This window comes from Bombina bombina, chromosome 1, assembly GCF_027579735.1.
Source record: "Bombina bombina isolate aBomBom1 chromosome 1, aBomBom1.pri, whole genome shotgun sequence".
NCBI lineage: Eukaryota > Metazoa > Chordata > Amphibia > Anura > Bombinatoridae > Bombina > Bombina bombina.
In genome coordinates, this window is record NC_069499.1 from 1,442,762,973 (window position 1) to 1,442,786,059 (window position 23,087).

At 40.2% G+C, this 23,087-nt stretch overlaps 1 protein-coding gene across 1 annotated transcript in view; it reads right to left on the bottom strand.

Moving 5' to 3' along the window:
* Positions 1-22,565, bottom strand: part of LOC128666049 (vomeronasal type-2 receptor 116-like) — a 37,254-nt gene extending 14,689 nt beyond the window's left edge. Inside the window, exons 1-2 of the mRNA XM_053720423.1 lie at positions 22,251-22,565; positions 14,227-14,451 (exon numbers count right to left, since the gene is read on the bottom strand). Of these exons, the coding sequence (XP_053576398.1) occupies positions 14,227-14,451; positions 22,251-22,565 (540 nt within the window). The remainder of the gene's footprint in view (positions 1-14,226; positions 14,452-22,250) is intronic.
* Between the last annotated feature and the right edge of the window lie 522 nt (positions 22,566-23,087).

The window sequence follows — 23,087 nt, forward strand, 5'->3', positions numbered from 1 at the left end:
ATTAATAAAAATATTAAACAGAACAGGGCCCAGTACTGATTCCTGGGGAATCTGAGTATTATCCGGTTACTACTACTCTTGCTCCCTTTCTTTTATCTAGTTATTTATCAATGAGCTTACATTTTCAGATATTCCTAGTCCCTTAAAATTGTAAATTAATCTCTAATGTGGCACTGTATCAAACACCTTTGCAAAATCCAAGTACCGTATATCATATCAACTGATTCCCCTTTATCTATATTTTTACTTACTTCCTCGTAGGATCAAAATAGATTAGTTTGACATATCTATTTTGTTATAAAGCCAAGCTGATTTGAACTCATAGGGGCCAATTTATTAAAGTGCGGATGGACATGATACGATGTAGCGTATCGTGTCCACCGCACATCAATAAATGCCGACAGCATACACTGTCAGAATTTATCATTGCACAAGCACTTGTGCAATGCCGCTAGCAGGGGGAGTCAATCAGCCTGATCGTATAGAATCGGGCAGATTGAAGACCGCAGCCAAAGAGGCAGCGGACAAGTTATGGAGCAGTGGTCTTTAGACTGCTGCTTCATTACTACTGTTTCTGGCAAGCCTGAAGGCTTGTGCGGAAACAGGGGCAACAAGCTCCATTCGGATATTGATCATTTGGCCCCTATATCTTGTTTACATCAATATACTTAACAATATAATCCCTAACAATACTTTCAAATATCTTTCTAACTATTTATGTCAAACTAACTGGTTTACAGCTTCCCGGATCAGTCCTATTTCCCTTTCTCCAACATAGGTGTGTCCGGTCCACGGCGTCATCCTTACTTGTGGGATATTCTCTTCCCCAACAGGAAATGGCAAAGAGCCCAGCAAAGCTGGTCACATGATCCCTCCTAGGCTCCGCCTTCCTCAGTCATTCTCTTTGCCGTTGTACAGGCAACATCTCCACGGAGATGGCTTAGAGTTTTTTGGTGTTTAAATGTAGTTTTTATTCTTCAATCAAGAGTTTGTTATTTTAAAATAGTGCTGGTATGTACTATTTACTCTGAAACAGGAAAGAGATGAAGATTTCTGTTTGTAAGAGGAAAATGATTTTAGCAACCGTTACTAAAATCGATGGCTGTTTCCACACAGGACTGTTGAGAGGAATTAACTTCAGTTGGGGGAAACAGTGAGCAGACTTTTGCTGCTTGAGGTATGACACATTTCTAACAAGACTCGGTAATGCTGGAAGCTGTCATTTTCCCTATGGGAACCGGTAAGCCATTTTCTTAGTTTAAGTAAAAGAATAAAGGGCTTCATTAGGGCTTAAAAAACTGGTAGACATTTTTCTGGGCTAAAACGATTACTTTACTAAGTATATTTGGCAGATTATTACTTTTAATAGTTGTTAAATCTTGGGGATTGTTTTAATAAAAACGGCAGGCACTGTATTGGACACCTTTTTCACTGGGGGCCTTTTCTAGTCATAGACAGAGCCTCATTTTTGCGCCTCTAATGCGCAGTTGTTTTTGGAAAGCATGGCATGCAGATGCATGTGTGAGGAGCTAAGAACCACTGAAAAAGCTTATAGAAGGCATCATTTGGTATCGTATTCCCCTCTGGGCTTGGTTGGGTCTCAGCAAAGCAGATACATGGGACTGTATAGGGGTTAAATGTAAAAACGGCTCCGGTTCTGTTATTTTAAGGGTTAAAGCTTTCAAATTTGGTGTGCAATACTTTTAAGGCTTTAAGTTACTGTGGTGAAATTTTGGTGAAATTTGAACAATTCCTTCATACTTTTTCACATATTCAGTAATAAAGTGTGTTCAGTTTGAAATTTAAAGGGACAGTAACGGTTTTATTGTAAAACGTTTTTTGGGCTTTGTTCACAAGTTTAAGCCTGTTTAACATGTCTGAACCATCAGATAACGATGTTCTATATGTATGAATGCCAATGTGTCTCCCCATTTAAATATATGTGATATATTTGTGTCATAATGTCCAAACAAAGTAGGGATAATAATGCCATAGATATGATATTGCCCAAGATGAATGAGGGGAGTAAGCATGGTACTGCATCATCCCCTTCTGTGTCTACACCAGTTTTGCCCACACAAGAGGCCCCTAGTACATCTAGTGCGCCAATACTTATTACCATACAACAATTAATGGCTGTAATGGATAATTCTATTGCATGCATTTTTTCCAAAATGCCTACTTATCAGAGAAAGCGTGATTGCTCTGTTTTAAACACTGAAGAGCAAGAGGACGCTGATGATATCTGTTCTGACATACCCTCACACCTATCTGAAGGGGCCAGGAGGGAGGTTTTGTCTGAGGGAGAAATTTCAGATTCAGGGAAAATTTCTCAACAAGCAGAACCTGATATTGTAACTTTTAAATTTAAATTTCAACATATCCACGCACTACTTAAGGAGGTATTATCTACTCTGGATGATTGTGACAATTTGGTCATTCCAGAGAAATTAGGTAAGATGGACAAGTTCCTAGAGGTTCCGGTGCCCCCCGATGTTTTTCCTATACCCAAGCGGGTGGCGGACATAGTAAATAAGGAGTGGGAAAGGCCCGGCATACCTTTTGTCCTCCCCCTATATTTAAGAAATTAGTTCCTATAGTCGACCCCAGAAAGGACTTATAGCATACAGTCCCCAAGGTTGAGGGGGCGGTTTCTACTCTAAACAAACGCACTTCTATTCCTATAGAAGATAGTTGTGCTTTCAAGATCCTATGGATTAAAGGTTAGAGGGTTTGCTTAAAAAGATGTTTGTTCAGCAAGGTTACCTTCTACAACCAATTTCATGCATTGTTCCTGTCACTACAGCTGCGTGTTTCTGGTTCAAATGAACTAGAAAAGTCGCTCAATAAAGAATCTTCGTACGAGGAGGTTTTGGACAGAGTTCAAGCTCTTAAATTGGCTAACTCTTTTTTATTTTAGATGCCGCTTTGCAATTAGCTAGATTAGCGGCGAATAATTCAGGGTTTGCTATTGTGGCGCGCAGAGCGCTTTTGCTTAACATCCCTTTCAAGGGTAAAACACTGTTTGGCCCTGACTTGAAAGAGATTATTTCAGACATCACTGGGGGAAAGGGCCACGCCCTTCCTCTGGATAGGTCTTTTAAGGCTAAAAAGAAGCCAAATTTTCGTCCCTTTCGCAGAAACGGACCAGCCTCAAATTCTACACCCTCTAAGCAAGAGGGTAATACTTCTCAAACCAAGCCAGCCTGGAGGCCGATGCAAGGCTGGAACAAGGGTAAGCAGGCCAAGTCACCTGCCACTGCTACCAAAACAGCAGGAAGTGTTGGCCCCCGATCTGGGAAGGATCTGGTGGGGGGCAGACTTTCTCTCTTTGCTCAGGCTGGGGCAAGAGATGTTCAGGATCCTTGGGCGCTAGAAATAGTTTCTCAAGGTTATCTCCTGGAATTCAGGGAACTACCCCCAAGGAGAAGGTTCCACAGGTCTCAATTATCTTCGAACAGGCATTCTTACACTGTGTAGAAGACCTGTTAAGCATTGGAGTGATTCATCCTGTTCCATTAGGAGAACAAGGGATGGGTTTTTACTCCAACCTGTTCATAATTCCCAAAAAAGAGGGAACATTCAGACCTATTTTAGATCTCAAGATTCTAAACAAGTTTCTAAGGGTTTCATCATTCAAAATGGAAACCATTCGAACGATCCTTCCTACCATCCAGGAAGGTCAATTCATGACCACGGTGGACTTAAAGGATGCGTACCTACGTATTCCTATCCACAAGGAACATTTTCGGTTCCTAAGGTTCGCCTTTCTGGACAAGCATTACCTGTGGCACTTCCATTCGGATTAGCCACTGCTCCAAGGATTTTCACAAGGGTACTAGGGTCCCTTCTAGCGGTGCTAAGACCAAGGGGCATTGCAGTAGTACCTTACTTGGACGACATCCTGATTCAAGTGTCGTCTCTGTCAAAAGCAAGGGCTCATACGGACATTGTCCTAGCCTTTCTCAGATCTCACAGGTGGAAAGTGAACATAGAAAAAAGTTCTCTGTCCCCGTCAACAAGAGTTCCCTTCTTGGGAACAATAATAGTTTCCTTAGAAATGAAGGTTTTTCTGACAGAGGCCAGAAAATCAAAACTTCTAAGCTCTTGTCAGGTACTTCATTCTGTTCTTCTTCCTTCCATAGCGCAGTCCATGGAAGTAATAGGTTTGATGGTTGCGGCAATGGACATAGTTCCTTTTGCACGAATTCATCTAAGACCATTGCACCTGTGCATGCTCAGACAGTGGAATGGGGATTATACAGACTTGTCTCCGACGATACAAGTAGATCAAATAACCAGTGATTCACTCCGTTGGTGGCTGACCCTGGACAACCTGTCACAGGGAATGAGCTTCCGCAGACCAGAATAGGTCATTGTCACGACCGACGCCAGTCTGGTGGGCTGGGGCGCGGTCTGGGAACCCCTGAAAACTCAGGGTCTATGGTTTCGGGAAGACTCTCTTCTCCCGATAAACATAATGGAACTGAGAGCGATATTCAATGCTCTCAAGGCTTGGCCTCGACTAGCAAAGGCCAAATTCATAAGGGAGTGGGAACTCCATCTGGAAATCTTTGCCCAAATAACTCAATTATGGGGCATTCCAGACATGGTTCTGATGGCCTCTCGTCAGAACTTCATGGTCCCTTGTTACGGGTCCAAATCCAGGGATCCCAAGGCGACTCTATTGGATACAATAGTAGCACCTTGGATCTTCAACCTAGCTTATGTATTCCCACCGTTTCCTCTCATTCCCAGGCTGGTAGCCAGGATCAATCTGGAGAGGGCTTCGGTGACCTTGATAGTTCCTGTGTGGCCACGCAGGACTTGGTATGCAGACCTGGTGAATGTGTCATCGGCTCCACCATGGAAGCTACCTTTGAGACAGGACCTTCTTATTCAGGGTCCATTCGAACATCCGAATCTGTTTTTCCTCCAACTGACTGCTTGGAGTTTGCACGCTTGATTTTATCAAAGCGTGGGTTTTCAGATTCTGTAATAGATACTCTTATTCAGGCTAGAAAGCCTGTAACTAGAAAAATGTACCATAATATATGGAAAAAATATATCTGTTGGTGTGAATCTAAAGGATTCCCATGGAACAAGATAAAAATTCCTAAGATTCTTTCCTTTCTACAAGAAGGTTTGTAGAAAGGATTTTCTGCGAGTTCTCTGAAGGGACAGATCTCTGCTTTATCTGTTTTACTTCACAAAAGGCTGGCAGCTGTGCCAGACGTTTAAGCGTTTGTTCAGGCTCTGGTTAGAATCAAGCCTGTTTGCAGACCTTTGACTCTTCCCTGGAGTCTTAATCTAGTTCTTTCAGTTCTTCAAGGGGTTCCGTTTGAACCCTTACATTCCGTAGATATTAAGTTATTATCTTGGAAAGTTTTGTTTTAGGTTGCAATTTCTTCCGCTAGAAGAATTTCTGAGTTATCTGCTCTGCAGTGTTCTCCGCCCTATCTGGTCCATGCAGATAAGGTGGTTTTACGTACTGAGCCTGGTTTTATTCCGAAGGTTGTTTCCAACAAAAATATTAACCAGGAGATAGTTGTACCTTCTTTGTGTCTGAATCCAGTTTCATAGAAGGAGCGTTTGTTACACAATTTGGACGTTGTCCGTGCTCTAAAATTCTATTTAGATGCTACAAAGGATTTCAGACAAACATCTTCCTTGTTTGTTGTTTATTCTGGTAAAAGGAGAGGTCAAAAAGCAACTTCTACCTCTCTATCTTTTTGGTTTAAAAGCATCATCAGATTGGCTTATGAGACTGCCGGACGGCAGCCTCCTGAAAGAATCACAGCTCATTCCACTAGGGCCGTGGCTTCCACATGGGCCTTTAAGAACGAGGCTTCTGTTGATCAGATATGTAAGGCAGCGACTTGGTCTTCACTGCACACTTTTACCAAATTTTACAAATTTGATACTTTTGCTTCTTCTGAGGCTATTTTTGGGAGAAAGGTTTTGCAAACCGTGGTGCCTTCCATCTAGGTGACCTGATTTGCTCCCTCCCATCATCCGTGTCCTAAAGCTTTGGTATTGGTTCCCACAAGTAAGGATGACGCCGTGGACCGGACACACCTATGTTGGAGAAAACAGAATTTATGTTTACCTGATAAATTACTTTCTCCAACGGTGTGTCCGGTCCACGGCCCGCCCTGGTTTTTTAATCAGGTCTGATGATTTATTTTCTTTAACTACAGTCACCACGGTATCATATGATTTCTCCTATGCAAATATTCCTCCTTTACGTTGGTCGAATGACTGGGGAAGGCGGAGCCTAGGAGGGATCATGTGACCAGCTTTGCTGGGCTCTTTGCCATTTCCTGTTGGGGAAGAGAATATCCCACAAGTAAGGATGACGCCGTGGACCGGACACACCGTTGGAGAAAGTAATTTATCAGGTAAACATAAATTCTGTTTTTTAAAAAGTGGCACCACATCTCCTTTACACCAGTCCTGGGGTACTGTAGCTAAGGATAATGAGTCTTGAAAAAAAGAAAAAAGACAACGGAAGTTCTCCTTAAATTGCACAAAAGTTCATCCTAATTTATTCCATTACAGGATTAAGAAAAAAAACACAACGTTTTGGGGGCCAATGCCCCTTAATCATGTGATAAAGTAACACTCACAACACACCTGGTTAAATAGGCCTTCATCTGGGAGTTTAACCCTTACATTCTAAATAACACCTTAATATGTATGTATAGCGCCCTCTTAAAACAGCTATGAAGCCGCATAGGAAAAACATGTCAAAAGATACAAAGTTGTTCTTATTCCACAACTAACATGAGTATACAATATATCCAGCAAGAGTATAATAGTTACAAAAAAATACATGATTACGAGCAAAATACGATTACAAAAAAATTGCAAAAACATTTGAAATTACATGAAATTGCAATTAAAACAATTCAATGGACATTTACATAGACATAATACTTAGCACCAAGAAGACTTCAAGATTAAATTATTTATGTATCAGACCAATAAGGACACAAATGGATTTCAATGTGGCAATGGGGTACTTAAATATGAAGAAACAAAATAAAAGAAGAAATTCATAATCATACATTATGTTCAAATATACGGTGTCACTGAAGTCAAACCACAAATTTAGAACAACAAATTTACAGAGAAAGTGACAGAGTAAAAAAAAATAGCTATCAGGGATATCAATAAAGATATGACAATATATCAATAAAAAGATGACCAATTGATCTCCCTGTTCATCCCTTTTGGCTCCAAAGTATCCAACTTAAAAATCAAAAATGTTTCACATTGTTTAAGTAATAGATCCCTATTATCGCCCCTCCGGGGGGGTCTTAATTTGTTCAATAATTTGGAACTGAAAATGACTAATCTGATGACTTGCAGATAAAAAGTGAATGGAAACCGGGGCTGTAATCAATCTACACCTAATATTGCTCTTATGTTCAGTGATTCGATCACTAATACGCCTAGTGGATTCCCCCACCTAGGCCCGCCCACATGGGCATTTGATAAGGTAGACCACATATTTGGTATTACATGTAAAGTGATCCCTGTATTTGCATTTGTAACCAGTATGAGGATGAAGAAAATATGGACTTTTAATTATAGAGCTACAGTGCAACCAAAACAGGGAAAACAACCCACGCTCTTTTTAGTTATATAACTCTGTTGATTAATCTTGTCCACCTTAATTAGCTAATCTCTTAAGTTTTTACTGGGTTTATAGGCAGGCATGGTAAACTAGCAAAATTCCTCTATATCTGGATTGCACTTCTGAAGGATTCCCCAATGACGATTAATCATTTTTTATATGGTGTTACTCTGTCTAGAAAACTCAGAAATAAATGTAATCCTTTAATTGCTACATTACAAAGGTTTAGGTCTTAACAATGAATCTCTCTGAGTAGGTAATACCTCATTAATGGTTTTAGAAATAAGTTCACTTGGATAACCTCTCTGCAGTAATTTACTGTGTGATTTAGCTTCATCATCTACAATACATTTTACTCTAAGCATCTTACTGCGGGGGAGCGATTTAATAAAAGATGGATGGTGGGCACAAGTGGAGCGATATATATCGCTTTCATGAAAGCGATATTAGAGCTCCACTTTGTAGTACCAATACTTAATAATGTGCGCTAGTATTACAAGTTACTTGCAATGCAAACATGAGCATGCGTTTGCATTGCTAGGAAGCATTGCACTCACAAGAGTGCGCTTTCATTGGTTCTTATGGAAGCCTCATTCTGATACCGTCACAGCCTCTTTGGGGGGAGAAACCTCATAACCAATCACACCAGTCCCATTCCTGGTGATTTATAGCACCAGGACAACGTGACCGGAGCTGTAACACTGCACAGTACTCGGAGGAAGAGGCGGAGCCATCACTGTATTATCATAGGGTCCATTGGAGCTGCAGTTCCCCAGGGCCAGGCCCATGCTCTTGAATGGGATTCATGACAGAAACAGTTTTTTCTATTGAGAGATATACACCATTTTAGTTTTGGAGCCCATAGTTTAATTTTGAGGGTGCGCACAGTGTGGCAGGCATCAGCATTATAGTTGTATTTTTTTGTGTAATGCATGCTATGGATCTTTACCACGCTGGGCTATTGAAGAGCAGGTGGGCACTGGCAAGACAGGGAGGCACATTGCTGATGGTAAGCATTAGCAGCTATGATAAGTGGCCAGCTTCAGAACAAACATTTTTTTGGCTTGCACATTTGCTCCTGACTGCACGTGTAGTCAGTGACAGGCAGTGAGTCTGCAACTTGGTAGTAGCAAGGCTAAAGGTGCCTAGGGCTGAAGCACAATGGTGAGTCAATATTACTGATGGATTGGCTTTCATTAACCCTTTTTTTTTAGACCTCTCAAACTAGCATTTGCAGATAAAGTACATTCCTGTATTTTGAAATTAATAGATATGCAAGGGCAACAAGCTTGTAAACATATTAAAGAAGCTGTAAATACAGATCAGCATTGGCACATTAAAAAGTTCAAACTTTTAGTTATTTTAATTGCATTTCTTATCCTGTAGCGCCACCTTCTGGATATTGTATTATTTTTAAATTGAAAAATATTTTTTAACTCTATGGGGCATATCTATCAAGCTCCATACGGAGCTTGAAGCCCTGTGTTTCTAAAGACCGCTGCTCCATAGCCTGTCCGCCTGCTCTGAGGAGGCGGACAGACATTGCCGCAAATTAACCCAATTGAATACGATTGGGTTATTTGACACCCCCTGCTAGTGGGGCGGCGTTGCACCAGCAGTTCACAAGAACTGCTGGTGCAATGCTGAATGCGGAGAGCGTATTGCTCTCCGCATTCAGCGAGGACTGTCGGACATGATCCGCAATGTTGGATCATGTCCGACAGGCCTTTCATAAATAGCCCCCTATGTCAATATTATCTGTATAATCTATTTAAAAAATGAGTGTATGGTTCTGGATTAAATTCATGGGAATGATATTATGTAGAATAAAATTAAATTTAATATAAATGGTTAACAGGAGAGTAAAATAATCTGAAAAGGTTGCTGGGTTTTATTGGAGCTGGATGCCCCTTTCAACTGTTAATGAATAATATGTATTTTTTGTTTTGAGCTTGGTCATGGTTTAATAGCGCAATATAATTAGTCTGGGAGCTAACTGCGTGCTTTATTTTCATTGATAACATCTCTATATATGTACTGAACCCCCCAAACCCTCCAAGTAATTGTGACTGATTTATTGATACATAAGTGGAGATCTGGTGGGATGTGCAGTAATGTAATGCAAAACTAAATGAGGAATAAGAAGATGGTGACACTTTTTTCTTGGGTAGGTAAGTGCTGATTACCTGAGAACAAGCTGCTTCCTGCATTTACTTGCTCTCCAGCTGTGATCACACAGACATGAAGTCAGTGTGTGCAGGTGAAGCCCCTCACAAGATCCTGTGTGACAAAGACAGTGCCTGTCATATGCCAGCTACTGTGTATACAGCACAAACCTGCAGATTGTCACTAGCCCTATCCTCACTCACCATAAGCATCTCTCTCCCTATGTTACACTTCAGTTCTACACATTAGGTGGTTTTTAACCAATAATAATGACAAGGAGATATGAGCTACATTATTACATTTATCTTTCTAATTTATTTGTGTATGTGATATACTTAAGTATTTTGTGTGTGTGTGTGTGTATTTTAGTATGAGAGAATGTGTGTTTGTGTGAGTGACAAAGCATGTGTTTGTGTGTGTGAGTGACAAATCATGTGTGTGAGTGCCAAAGCATGTGTGTGTGTGTGTGTGTGTGAGAGTGACAAAGCATATTTGTGTGTGAGTGACAAAGCATATGTGGGTGTGTGTGAGAGAGCGATCATCTGTATGTGTAAGTATGAGAGAGCATCTGTGTGTTGTGTGATTGACAAAGCATATGTGTGTGTGTGAGAGAGAGCAATCATTTGCATGTGTAAGTATGCGAGAGCACCTGTGTGTTGTGTGAGTGACAAAGCATGTGTGTGAGAGTGGCAAAGCATTTGTGCGTGTGTGTGACAAAGCGTGTGTGTGTGTGTGAGAGTGAGAGAGAGAGCAATCATTTGTATGTATAAGTATAAGAGAGCACTTGTTTGTTGTTTGAATGACAAAGCATGTGTGTGAGTGGCAAAGCATGTGTGTGTGTGTGAGGGGCAAAGCATGTGTGTGTGTGTGTGAGGGGCAAAGCGTGTGTGTGTGTGAGTGACAAAGCATGTGTGTGAAATCATCTGTATTTGTAAGTATGAGATAAAGTGTATTTGTGTGAGTGACAAAGCATGTGTGTGAGTGACAGAGCATGTGTGTGTGTGTGACAAAGCATGTGTGTGTATGCATGTATGTGTTTCTCGGGCGTATCACCAGTGCCTCGCCAGCCTCTGACCTCACTGCACGTCACTGATGTACACACATCTATACATACTGTATATACAGGGCTTGAAATTACCAGTGGTCCACTCGTCCCGGATGACTTAGAAATTGATGACTTAGAGTAGAGTGGAGTCCATGAGTCCTTACTTTTGGGAATTACATCACCTTGTCAAACGGAGGAGGCATAGACACCCTACACCAGAGCTTTAAGTATCCCTCCTACTTGTCTTGCTGTGGCGGGAAAAGAGTTAATCTTTCTTCCCACCACAGGAGTGGGGTTGTGCATGCTCCCCATCCCTTCCTCTCACTCTGCTCTGCTGGAGTAAGAAGCGGATGTTCCATCTCAATCACTAATTAGCGATTATGTCTCGGAGCATCAGGAGGTGGTAAGGCCCTTTACCAGAGCACTAGGGAGGTTGGGGATTCTAGGATTATTTAACCTGAATAATGTTTAGATCAGAGGTATAGTGCTACAGCCTTACTACCTGCTTAACTCACAGTTAGATTGTGAGTTTTATTATTATAGACAAGTTGTCAGGTGAGTAGCAGTAGTGTATTACCTCACTGCTGATACACACACATAATTTTGTTACCAATTTTGAGTTACAAATATAGTTTTATGGTGGCAGCTTCAGATACCATACCATTTGTATGGTTTCATTTGTGACCTTTTAAACTATGCATGCTAAGACTGTGGAATGGGGACCATTTCAATCTGTCTCAGTTGATTCACTTAGACCCATCCACAAGAGAAATCTCTCTCATGGTGGACATCTCCAGGTCCAGTTTCTCAAAGTATGAGCTTCCTTTGCCCTAGGTGGGAGATAATTACAATGGACGCCAGTGTGGTGCAGAGTGCAGTGTGAGGTTATCAGAGGGCTCAGAGCCTCTGGTCAATTCAGGAGGCATTCTTACCAATCAATGTATTAGAGTTCCGAACAATCTCTAATGCTTTACAAGTATTGCTTCAGCTTCGTGCAGTTCCATTTTTTTAAAAATTAGACAATATAACAACGGTAGCATACATAAATCATCAGGGGGATATGCCCAGTCCTCTAGCAATGGAGGAAGTGTCTCACATCCTGAACTGGGTGGAGAGAAACCAGTGTTTAAAAACAAATTGTTCTGGTAAAATTTGTATGGGGGATATTTGTTAATTTTTATTTTGAGTAAGGTAAATTTATAGAAATATTTCATCCATTCATGGGATAATAGACAATATCTACTGAATAGTAATTTAATCGAAATATCTCTATAGCCTGCTTTATGTTCTAATATTGTATTGATCAGTTGATAGATATAACTTGTTATAAGCGATATTTATTTTACTACATAAATATAATCATTGTGTTTATAGAGATTAACTGATTAGAACTTTGGAAATATTTTTACATAAATATATAATATGTTGGAGGTTACCGCTGAATTAGAGTATAATTAATATTGTAACCTAAGATATATAACATATAGTGTAACTTTAATTTAAAGTTAGGGGGATGTTAGGTTTAGGAGTTAATAGTTTAATTTAGGTAGTCGTGATGTGGGTGTTTGGTGGTTTAGGGGTTAAAAGGTTTAGTTTAGTATTTGAGATGTGGGTGTTTGGCGGTTTTTGGGTTAATAGGTTTAGGTTAGTATTTGCAATGCAGGCAGACAGCGGATTAGGGGTTTATAGTTTTATTTAGGTGTTAACGATGTGGGGGGTCGGCGCTTTAGGGGTTAATAGTTTTTTTTAGTGTTGACAATGTAGGGGTTGGCGGTTTAGGAGTTAATAGGTTTATTTAGTGTTGGCGGTGTGGGGGGGCAGATTAGGGGTTAATATTTTTTAATTTTAGTGTTGTATGTGGGCGGGTGGTGGATTAGGGGTTAATAGGTTTATTATAATATGTGTGATGTGGGGGGGGGGACCCCCTAGGTTAATAGGTAGTTTATGGGTGTTATTGTATTTTGTAACATTTTTGTTATGAGTTTTGTGAAACATTTTTGTTTCACAAAATCCATAACTACTGGTTTTTGATAGCTGAATGGATTGTGGTGGTGTAAGCTATAATGCTAGCGTAATAGCCAGACCGCACAAACTGTAATATGGGTGAGCCATATTTTAAGAGCGGAATGGAGAGTCACGGTATAGGCTAAAATGCTAGTGGTATAGCCGTACAGCCGCGACTTGTAATATGGGTGAGCTGAATATTCCGCTTGCAAAGGACAATTTTTCAGCGGTATAGCCGTCTGCACAACTTGTATTCTAGGTCATAGTCAGGTGCATGATTAAACAATTCTACCAAACAAGTGCTAATGATCGTTGATCTAATATGTAGGTGGAAACACAATAATGAACTGAACAGAAACAGTTGGAAAAATAGTACTGGGTAAGGAACATCCAAATTTGCTTACAATGTGAGGTTGCTGAAGACAGTTTATTGTCAAAAGTCATACACCAGGGCAAGACTGAGCACAGAAGCAAGAAACAGGTTATTTTTTTCTGCATAAGCAAGGCCTTGCCCAAGCTAAAATTTCACAGTAGACAAGGTAGCCAAAAAGCCATACCTGCAATGTGGAAAAAAAGGCCAAGTAACCCAACTATGCATGAAAACACAGGAACTGGGGTGCAGGAAAATGGTTAAACATGTTCTGGACTGATGAGTAAAAAATTGAACTTTTTGACTGTAGCAGGAGGCAGTTTGTTTGCCGAACGGCTAAAGATTGGTACAAGAATGAGTGTCTGCAGGCAACAGTGAAGCATATTGGAGGTTCCTTGCAAGTTTGGAGATGTATTTCTGAAAATATAGTTGGGGATTTGGTCAAAATGACTGGCCTCCTAAATGCTGAGAAGTGCAGGCAGATACTTATCCATCATGCAATTACCATCAGGGAGGAATCTGATTGGCCACAACTGTATTTTTCAGCATGACGACCTCAAACATAGAGCCAAATTCAGCCAAAAGTCATTAAGAACTATCTTCAGCATAAATAAAAACAATGAGTCCTGGAAGTGAAGGTATGCCCCCCAAAGAGCCCAGAGCTTAACATCATCAAGTCTGTCTGGGATTAAATGAAGAGCTGAGGCTGCATAAATCTACAGTAGAACTGTGGTTAGTTGTCCAAGATGTTTAGAACAACCTACCTGCCAAGTTCCTTAAAATCTGTGTGGTCACACTAAATATTATTTTGATTTAGATTTTTCTTCTGTTTACTCAATTTGAATTTTGTTTATGGATAAAAATAAACTACTGCCTATTAACTATTGCATTTCTATATTTTAAATACAGCAGGGTATGGTTGTCATTTCAGTGTTATGAAGAAGTAAAAACTCATGCTGCAAAAAAGCAAATTACTATTATTATGTTTTATTTACTCACCTTTTCATTATCAGTGTTCCACCTTATTAAACTTTCATTAATTACTAATTCTGGGAACAAGTCATGGTTTTTAAATATCCCCACTTGGATGTCATGAAGAGTCTGATTTTTGTAGACAATCCGGTTTAAAATAGTGAACTCTGAATGCATATCCCCATTTCTATCAAATGACACTTCTTCATTTGTTGGACTAATAAAATGCACATTCTTCAAATACCTATGAAGCTGAAGGAATAGTGGTGATGTAAATTAATACAATTTTAACATATAATAACTGAATACATCTCAATTCTGAACGTAAAAATGCAGAAATTATGTTGACTAATGGGTAGATAATAGATTGTCTTTCTTTACTGCAAATTTTATTTGTCAAAATAATTTTTAATGAGAGATGTTTAGGTGAGCTTAAAAGAAGAAATAAACTTCAGTCAGATTTGAGATGTGCAGATCACTAACTTGTGTATAACCATGACAAGAAGTCTCTCGATTTTATGATCAAGTAAACAAAACAAACACATCTGCAGATTGAAACATTCAAGATATCAAACAATAACTAATAATAGATTTTTTCTCTTCCCATTGATTATAAGTGAAAGTAAACAACAGCGAATATTAGTTTCCATAATATTAGAAGTTTGACATAAGATATATTGGGCATTCCAGTCTGTAAAATATATGATATATCGTGGAAATTCACATAAACATAAGAAAATTTAGGTGCAGAAACTCTTTGGCATCAGATCAGTCTAGTGCAGAGATTTTCAAAATTTAATACAGTGAATACAATCAGTGCAACAAGACAAGGCTCTTACACACACACACACACACAATTATACTAGCACCTATAGGCAGCCACATGCACACGCAAAAGCCCCATAGGCAGTCACATGCATAGACAAATATTTTTTTTTAATTAACACTTTGTTCAGCTGGTCCACAAAGACCAGATTGGGTTTGTAAAGGGGAGATCCTCAACAGCAAATATAAGGAAATTACAGTTTATCTTAACTAACTATTGGAATCTCTCTAAACCAACCGAACCTACCCCAACCGAAAAAGCATGCCTTTTACTGGTAGATGCCAAAAAGGCAAAATTCTTTGGGACCACCTATTCATAACCCTTAACAAATTTGGTATACAAGGTCCATTCCTGCATGCCATCAAGAGTATCTACTCTAACCAACAAGTGGCCATAGCAATTAATGGAACCCCATTGACCCCATTGACACTCCAGAGAGGTACCAAACAGGGGTGCCCCCTGTCTCCATTTCTCTTTGACCTGGCTGTTGAGACCCTGGAACATAGAGTCTGGTGTGAAACAGAGGGCCTTAAAATTGGGAGGCAAACAGTCCACCTTTCCCTCTTCATGGACAATATGATCTTGTATATGCAACGTCCAAGAACAAATCTCCCCACATTGATGCAGATCATTACCATATTTAGTCTAGTCGCGGGATACCAAATCAATAAAGAGAAATCGGCACTATTGTGGCTCAATAAGCTTAATCCTTCCTGACCATTACAGTTTAACTTCAACTGATAACATCCACCTTTTAGGAATCACATTATCTAGAGATCCCACCCAGTAGTCATAATTTTCGTGGGTTACTAGCATAATGGTCTGGAACAATCTTCTACTCTCCTTGTCAGGCAGGGTGGGCCTAATCAAAATGATACTATTTCCTAAATTGCTATACACCTTCCAAATGCTCCCCGAGATACTACGCAAGAAAGACCCCACAGCCTTAAATAGTCTGATATTAAAATGTATTTGGAACAAGAAAAAGCATAGACTTAGCTTCTCTAAAATGACATGCCAAACAGCAAAAGAATGCTTTAGCCTCCCTAATTTGGAGAACTATAATTGGGCAGCTTTAACCAAATATGTGATAGATTGGCACCTGAAAAAAAATCAGTTTACAAACCAGAACTTAGAGGAAGCAGCAGTTAAGCCTTGGTCTCTTGCCATGCTTCCACATATGACACCACTACAGGCCAACATGATTGTAAAGGACTTTCCCTCTTGTATACCCCACACAAAGCCTGGTGGAAATATGTAAGAGATTAAATATTTCACACAAACACACAATTTACCACCCCTTACAGGGGAATCCAGACTTTCAGGCAGGATATACAACTAAACCAATCCAGCAGGGGAGAGAGACAGGGGCGATGACAGTTTCAAAATTCCTATTACCAGATGGCAAAACAAAAAAATTGCCCCAGTGACTTTACCCTACTAGAAGGTTAGTGGTTATATCCATTATAGAGGTCATATAGTTCCAGATCATTGGTTTCAAAATAATTGATTTTAAAGATTCTAATAAAGATGGCATGCTATAATTTTGTTTGTGAATAAAGTTGCACCAAACACTTCTCACACACATTTATCTGTTTTCTTCAGGAATAAGTGCTACAAGTGTATTCTTTTTGCAATCTGTGGTTCTTTCCAACTATTGTTGTTGTACATATTCATACATGCATACACACACACACACACACACATATATATATATATATATATATATACATAAATACATACATACATACACACACATATTAATACATGCATGCACACACATACATATATACACACGCATATTCATACATGGACATATACATGTAAACATTCCATACACATATATACATACACACAATCACATATTTATACATGCACACATATATACATACACAAACATATAAATATACATATATACACACACATATTTATACATGCACACATACATATAAATATACACAAACATATACATATATACATACATACATACACAGATATATTTATACATGCAAACACACATATACAAGTACACTCCCTATAACAGTATCACATGTGTAGATAATTGAGGGGACCCACATACAAATAAACCCAGTTAGTTTAAACAAATCTATTGTTCATTTGGAGCAGATAATATTCTATAGCAGGCTAAGTCCTGGGTAAATGCCAACCTGTCTCATTATATCTGCATAGCTGGTACCTGGCACAAACATCAGTACAGTTCCCAACTTCCATGCATTTTCTGTAATAATAACAGATTGGGAGCTTTCCCCTGCTTTTCTTTCCCTATATATGTGCCAGTTCCACAAAATCAAAGCAGGGACCTAAATCCCACACAGAAATGTTCAGCCACCACCCCCCCCCCATTGGCCTTTCTATACTCCTGATAGAGGTCTGGCCAGGCTTCATCACTGATCATTGAGAACCCCCCAGAGATGCCAGATATTGCCCCAAAAATGTAAGGTATACTAGAGCTGTTATGTTCACACCTCACACCATAATAGGTTAATAGGTAGTTTATGGGTGTTAGTGTACTTTTTAGCACTTTAGTTAAGAGTTTTATGCTACGGCGTTGTAGTGTAAAACTCTTAACTACTGACTTTAAAATGCGGTACCAGGCTTGACAGGAGAGGGTTTACCGTTCACTTTTTGTCAGACTCGTAATACCGGCGCTATGCAAGTCCCATTGAAAATATAGGATACGCAATTGTTGTAAATGGATTTGCGGTATTTCCGAGTCTGGCAAAAAATAGTGAGCAGTACACCTGTACCTGCAAGACTCGTAATACCAGCGGGCGTTAAAAAGCAGCGTTGGGACCGGCCAACGCTGCTTTTTAAGCCTAACGCAAGACTCGTAATCTAGCCGATTGTTTTTTATTTTTCGGAATTTAGTGTTTATTATTTTTTTGTAATTTTAGATTTTTTTTATTTTTTCGTAGTGTTCGGTTTTTTAAATTCATTATTTAGATATTTTAATTGGTAGTATTTTTTATTTTATTAGAATAGTAAGGTTAGGTTAATTTATAGTTTAATGTTAGCTTTATTTTTATTTCACAGGTAATTTTTGTATTTATTTAAATATATTTATATTGTAATTTTAATTTGAGGTTAGGGGGTGTTAGGTTTAGGGGTTAATAGGTTTATTTAGTGGCAGAGATGTGGGAAGCCAGAGGTTTAGGGGTTAATAACTTCATTATAGTGTTTGCAATGTCGGGGAGTGGATGGAATAGGGCTTAATAACTTTATTATAGTGGCGGTGGCAGATTAGGGGTGTTTAGACTTAGGGTTTATGTTAGGGTGTGAGGTTTGAACATAACTTTTTTTTCCCATTAGACATTGCATTACAGAGATTTTTCATTCCGCACGTCAGGTTTTTTTCTAACACTCTCTCCCCATTAATGTCTATGGGGGAAAGCGTGCATGAGCACGTCAAAGCAGCCCTAGGATTTTGTGCGGTATGGAAATATCGGCACCATATCGCATGCACAAGGAGGCTTTTCAGTAACTTGTAATGGAAGCGATATGGAGGGGGAAATAATGCAACTTTTAGGCATTAGTTTCGCACCCTGTTTAGCGTAAAAGCAGTAATCTAGGTGTATGTGAGTAATCCGGGACATACCTGGGGGAAGTAATACTATAACATAAGAGTTACATTTATCTACCCTACCACTTTTGATATAAAGGAAACAGAAAGACTACTCTACACCTAAGAGAACTGTGGTAGATCACTTCCACGAATCAACTATATCTGCACAAGCTTCTTCTTTGAGGAAAGCCATGACCATCTAGACTCACTAGATTCCCAAATGAATGCAGCATTAAAACACCACTCCTCAGCTATTTTACAAAATTAATCTATGTCTAATAATCTCGTGGACTTTATTAAATCACTACTGGCGTCACATCACAATTCTCTTTCAAAAAAGTTTGATAAGGTGCACGCAGATCTCAAGCAAGACATTTCTGCAAGAGTAGAATGAGCAGATACCCTTGTATCGGAAACAGGAAGATTTCATGATTGATCATTTCAAACTACTGAGCTATTCCAAGAATCTGCCAACACAAATCTCTGACCTTGAAAATAAATTGGAAGACCTGGAAGATAGGTTGCGCCAAAATAATATAAGGATCAAAGGATTCTAAGAGACTGTGTTACCCCAGGATCTAGGGGTCTTTATCCAAGAACTCTTCCAGTCAGTACTGGGAACTACCAATAAGACTGAGTCATTAATTGATAGAGCACACAGAGTACTATGTCCTAGTTTAGTAGAGGGAGATAAACCCAGAGATGTCATAGTGCACCTGCATTATTACACGTTCCGGGAGAAACAGCTGAGAGCTATTACAAAAGTAAATGTTCCTACAGATCTTTCCTAATCTATCACCACACACTCTTCAACTAAGAAGGAATTTCCAAGTCTGCACCAAGTCCTAAAAGATAATGGTATCAAGTACCGATGGGGTTTCCCAGTGAGATTCTTCATAACTGAAGATGGTCAGCATTTTGTACCCTCTAGTGTCCCACAAGCTAAAGAACTACTACAGAGATGGGACCTCTTAACCAAACCCACACCAGATCCTGAGGGCATGCCTAGACTCCAGCAACTATGTGTCAACCCAAGGGAATGGCAGCCGCTAGCCCAGAGACCCTTCCTCTACCCCCCTCCCCGATAATGAACCTGTACTATCTATATCCAAACAGGAACTGCTTACCAAATGATACATCCATATAAAGACTTCCTCATACAATATAGACTCCCTCACATATCCATTCATCTAAATTAACAACCCAAGTCCGACATGAGAGGAGTTACATATGTGAAGTTACGTGAGCCTAAGTTAAAGTTGTATAGCTGTCTTATTCATGTTTTTATGTGTTGAAGTTAGACAAATGTTTTCTAAGTATTTTAGCACACAATTGCTACACCTCTGTACTCCACCAGAGGTTATACAATTAGCAAATAAATACTCAGTAGACTACACACCCCACGCATAAGCATAGCAATGTTCCATCCCCAGACAAGAATAAACAGACACCATATATGTGACTAGTTGAACGTTGTCTACACCTCTACTGTACAAACCTGGAGTGTCTCATACAACTGAAGGTTAAGTTAAAATGATACTTAGAGGCTTGCTTCTTTATTTCAACCTCCCATATAACATATATACTCCCAGTGCCTCCCCGTGCAAGAACAGTAGCCCCCATAAATGAGATTAGCTGTAAGCTGGCTGCATCTTTATTACATGAAATGGGAGTGACCCACATATCTGAAGATAAACCTAAGAGGATGTCCAGGAGATTACCTTCATATCTATCCCCTACATAACACATAGGGGGGTAGTTATCAAGCCGTCTACTTTTCTGGCTTCGCCGGCCCAATACGCCCGCCTAAGCTCGCCTCACATCGCCGCCGCGGACCTGAAAAAGTACGCCTAAGTTATCAAATAAAGCTGTCAAAAAGCCGCGGGGCGATGAGCAGCGGACTGTGACAGTTATCACTCATCCGATCTTGCTGTCCTTCGGCTTTTTCCCAGCTTTATTGCTAGCCTGTCACTAAGCACTCACACTAAACTACACTGTTCTATCCCTATACCGGCGCCCCCGGAGCCCCCGCAACTAAATAAAGTTACAAACCCCTAAACCGCCGCTCCTAGACCCTGCCGCAACTCTTATAAATGTATTAACCCCTAAACCACCGCTCCCGGACACCGCTGCCACCTACAGTATACCTAGTAACCCCTATCCTGCCCCCCCTACACCGTCGCCCTCTATTATAAAATTATTAACCCCTATCCTGCTGATCCCGCATCTCTCCGCAACTAAATAAATAGTTTAACCCCTAAACCGCCGCTCCCTGAACCCGCCGCAACCTATATTAAACCTATTAACCCCTATCCTGCCCCCCCTACACCGTTGCCACCTATAATAAATTTAATAACCCCTAATCTGCCTCCCCTACACCGTCGCCACCTATAATAAATTTATTAACCCCTAATTTGCCCCCCACTACACCGCCGCCACTGTAATAACATTATTAACCCCTAAACCTAAGTCTAACCCTAACGCCCCCCTAACTTAAATATTAATTAAATAAATCTAAATAAATTAACTCTTATTAACTAAATGAAACCTATTTAAAACTAAATACTTACCTTTAAAATAAACCCTTATATAGCTACAATATAAATAATAATTATATTCTAGCTATCTTAGGATTTATTTGTATTTTACAGGCAACTTTCAATTTTTTTTTTTTTTTATATTTTTATTTTTATTGAATTTCAGAAAAGTACAAATTACAAATCTTTGTAATGCTATGCAGGTTACAGAGCTTCTTGTAAGTTACATTTAGTTATAGTATGGAGGGAACAACAGAAACAGGCAAACAAATAAATAACATTAAAGCTCCATATGAACATTGGACTTTTCTTACTAGTCGTTTTTTGTAATAAACTTTACACACATTACGGTAATGGCGGGTCATGGAGATCCATTCGATCATAAGAGTATGGAATGAGCTCAGTCATAGTCGGGCATGACTGATAAGAACAACCTTTAGGGTAATTAGAATAGTCAGAAAAAGAGGAGAAGAGGAAGGGAGAAGAAGAAAGAGAGAAAAAAAAAAAAAAATAGGGGGGGGGGGTCACAGGTGGGGGGAGGGGAGAAGGAGAGGGGGAATGCCTGGCACTTACAGCTAGTGTTCCTGTTTACTTCTCAGTGAGGGGGTTAGGTCATCTGCCTCCAAGTTTCCCAGATTTCTGAGTGTAGGAAGGTTTTATTATGTTGGGTGAAAATCGGGCCTTCCATTGTCTCTAGGTAGGTCATGGTTTTGACTACTTCCCCCCAGGTAGGCGGGGTTTGCTGCCTCCACAGTCTCGCAATAGCTAATTTAGCTGAGATAAGAATATAAACAAGAAGTAGGGATTTTGGGGGAGAGGTCGTGTCTATGTTTAGGTGCAGCAGGGCCGCTTGTGGAGAGACCCCTAATTGGGGGAGTAGATTACTGCAATTGTATGAGACAGTGCGCCAAAAGGAAGCTAATGCCGGGCATTCCCACCAGACGTGAGCCGGCGAACCCACCAATCAACATTGCCTCCAGCATAGCGGGGAGTTAATTTGAGAGATTTTGAACAGCCTAAGTGGTGTGAGATGCCATTGCGTACAAACTTTAAGGTATAGTTCAAGTAAGGTAATACAGTGGAGTGCTTGTTTGGTTAGAGTTACTGCCCTGGCCCAGTCATCTTGCTCTGCTCGAAATTGAAAAGCATCTTCCCAGGCTAAGGCGTAAGCCGACCTATGGAAGATGGGGGAGTTCATCAGGTCTCTGTAGGAAACCGACAGAGCCCTGGGTATCTTCATATTGGTGGTCCACCTTTTTTCCCACATAGTGGGGTCTCGGGGGTGTTGGTTCAAGAATCCCCAAGATTTCAGAAGACTCCTGAGCCTCCAGAACTCGAATAGAAGAAGCTGATTTGGGTTGTAGATATTGGTGAACTGCTCAGTGGTGAGGAATTGGTTGTTGAGGTACAGATCCGCCATATGGTGTATCCCAGACTCCTGCCATAGACAAGGATGAGAATCCCTGAGGGCCGCTAGCAGGCCTGCCAGGGAATGGATGGGGGAAGGGTGAGGAGCTATCTGGGGGAGTGAGCGCAGTCTATCCCACAGGCGAAGGGCATGGGTGATAACTATATTCTGTATTCCGTAGTATGACCTAATATGTTTGGGCAACCATATAAGGTCCCGTAGAGTGAGAGGACTGGGGAGCACTGCTTGTTCTAGGATTTGCCATTTATTTTTATTGTCAACATTATTCCATGCCAAAATTTGAGAGAGTCTCGAGGCCTCGTGGTAATAGGTTAAGTTGGGGGCGCCCGCGCCGCCACTTAAGAGTGGTTGTTGTAGTATTCTGGTAGCAACCCTAGGGTGCTTGTTTTTCCATATGTATTTGTTGCAGATTTGCTGGAACTTGCCAATTAGAGACTTAGGAACAGGGATAGGAAGCGAGCGGAATAAATACGTGAGTTTGGGGAGTAAGAGCATTTTAAATGCTGCTATGCG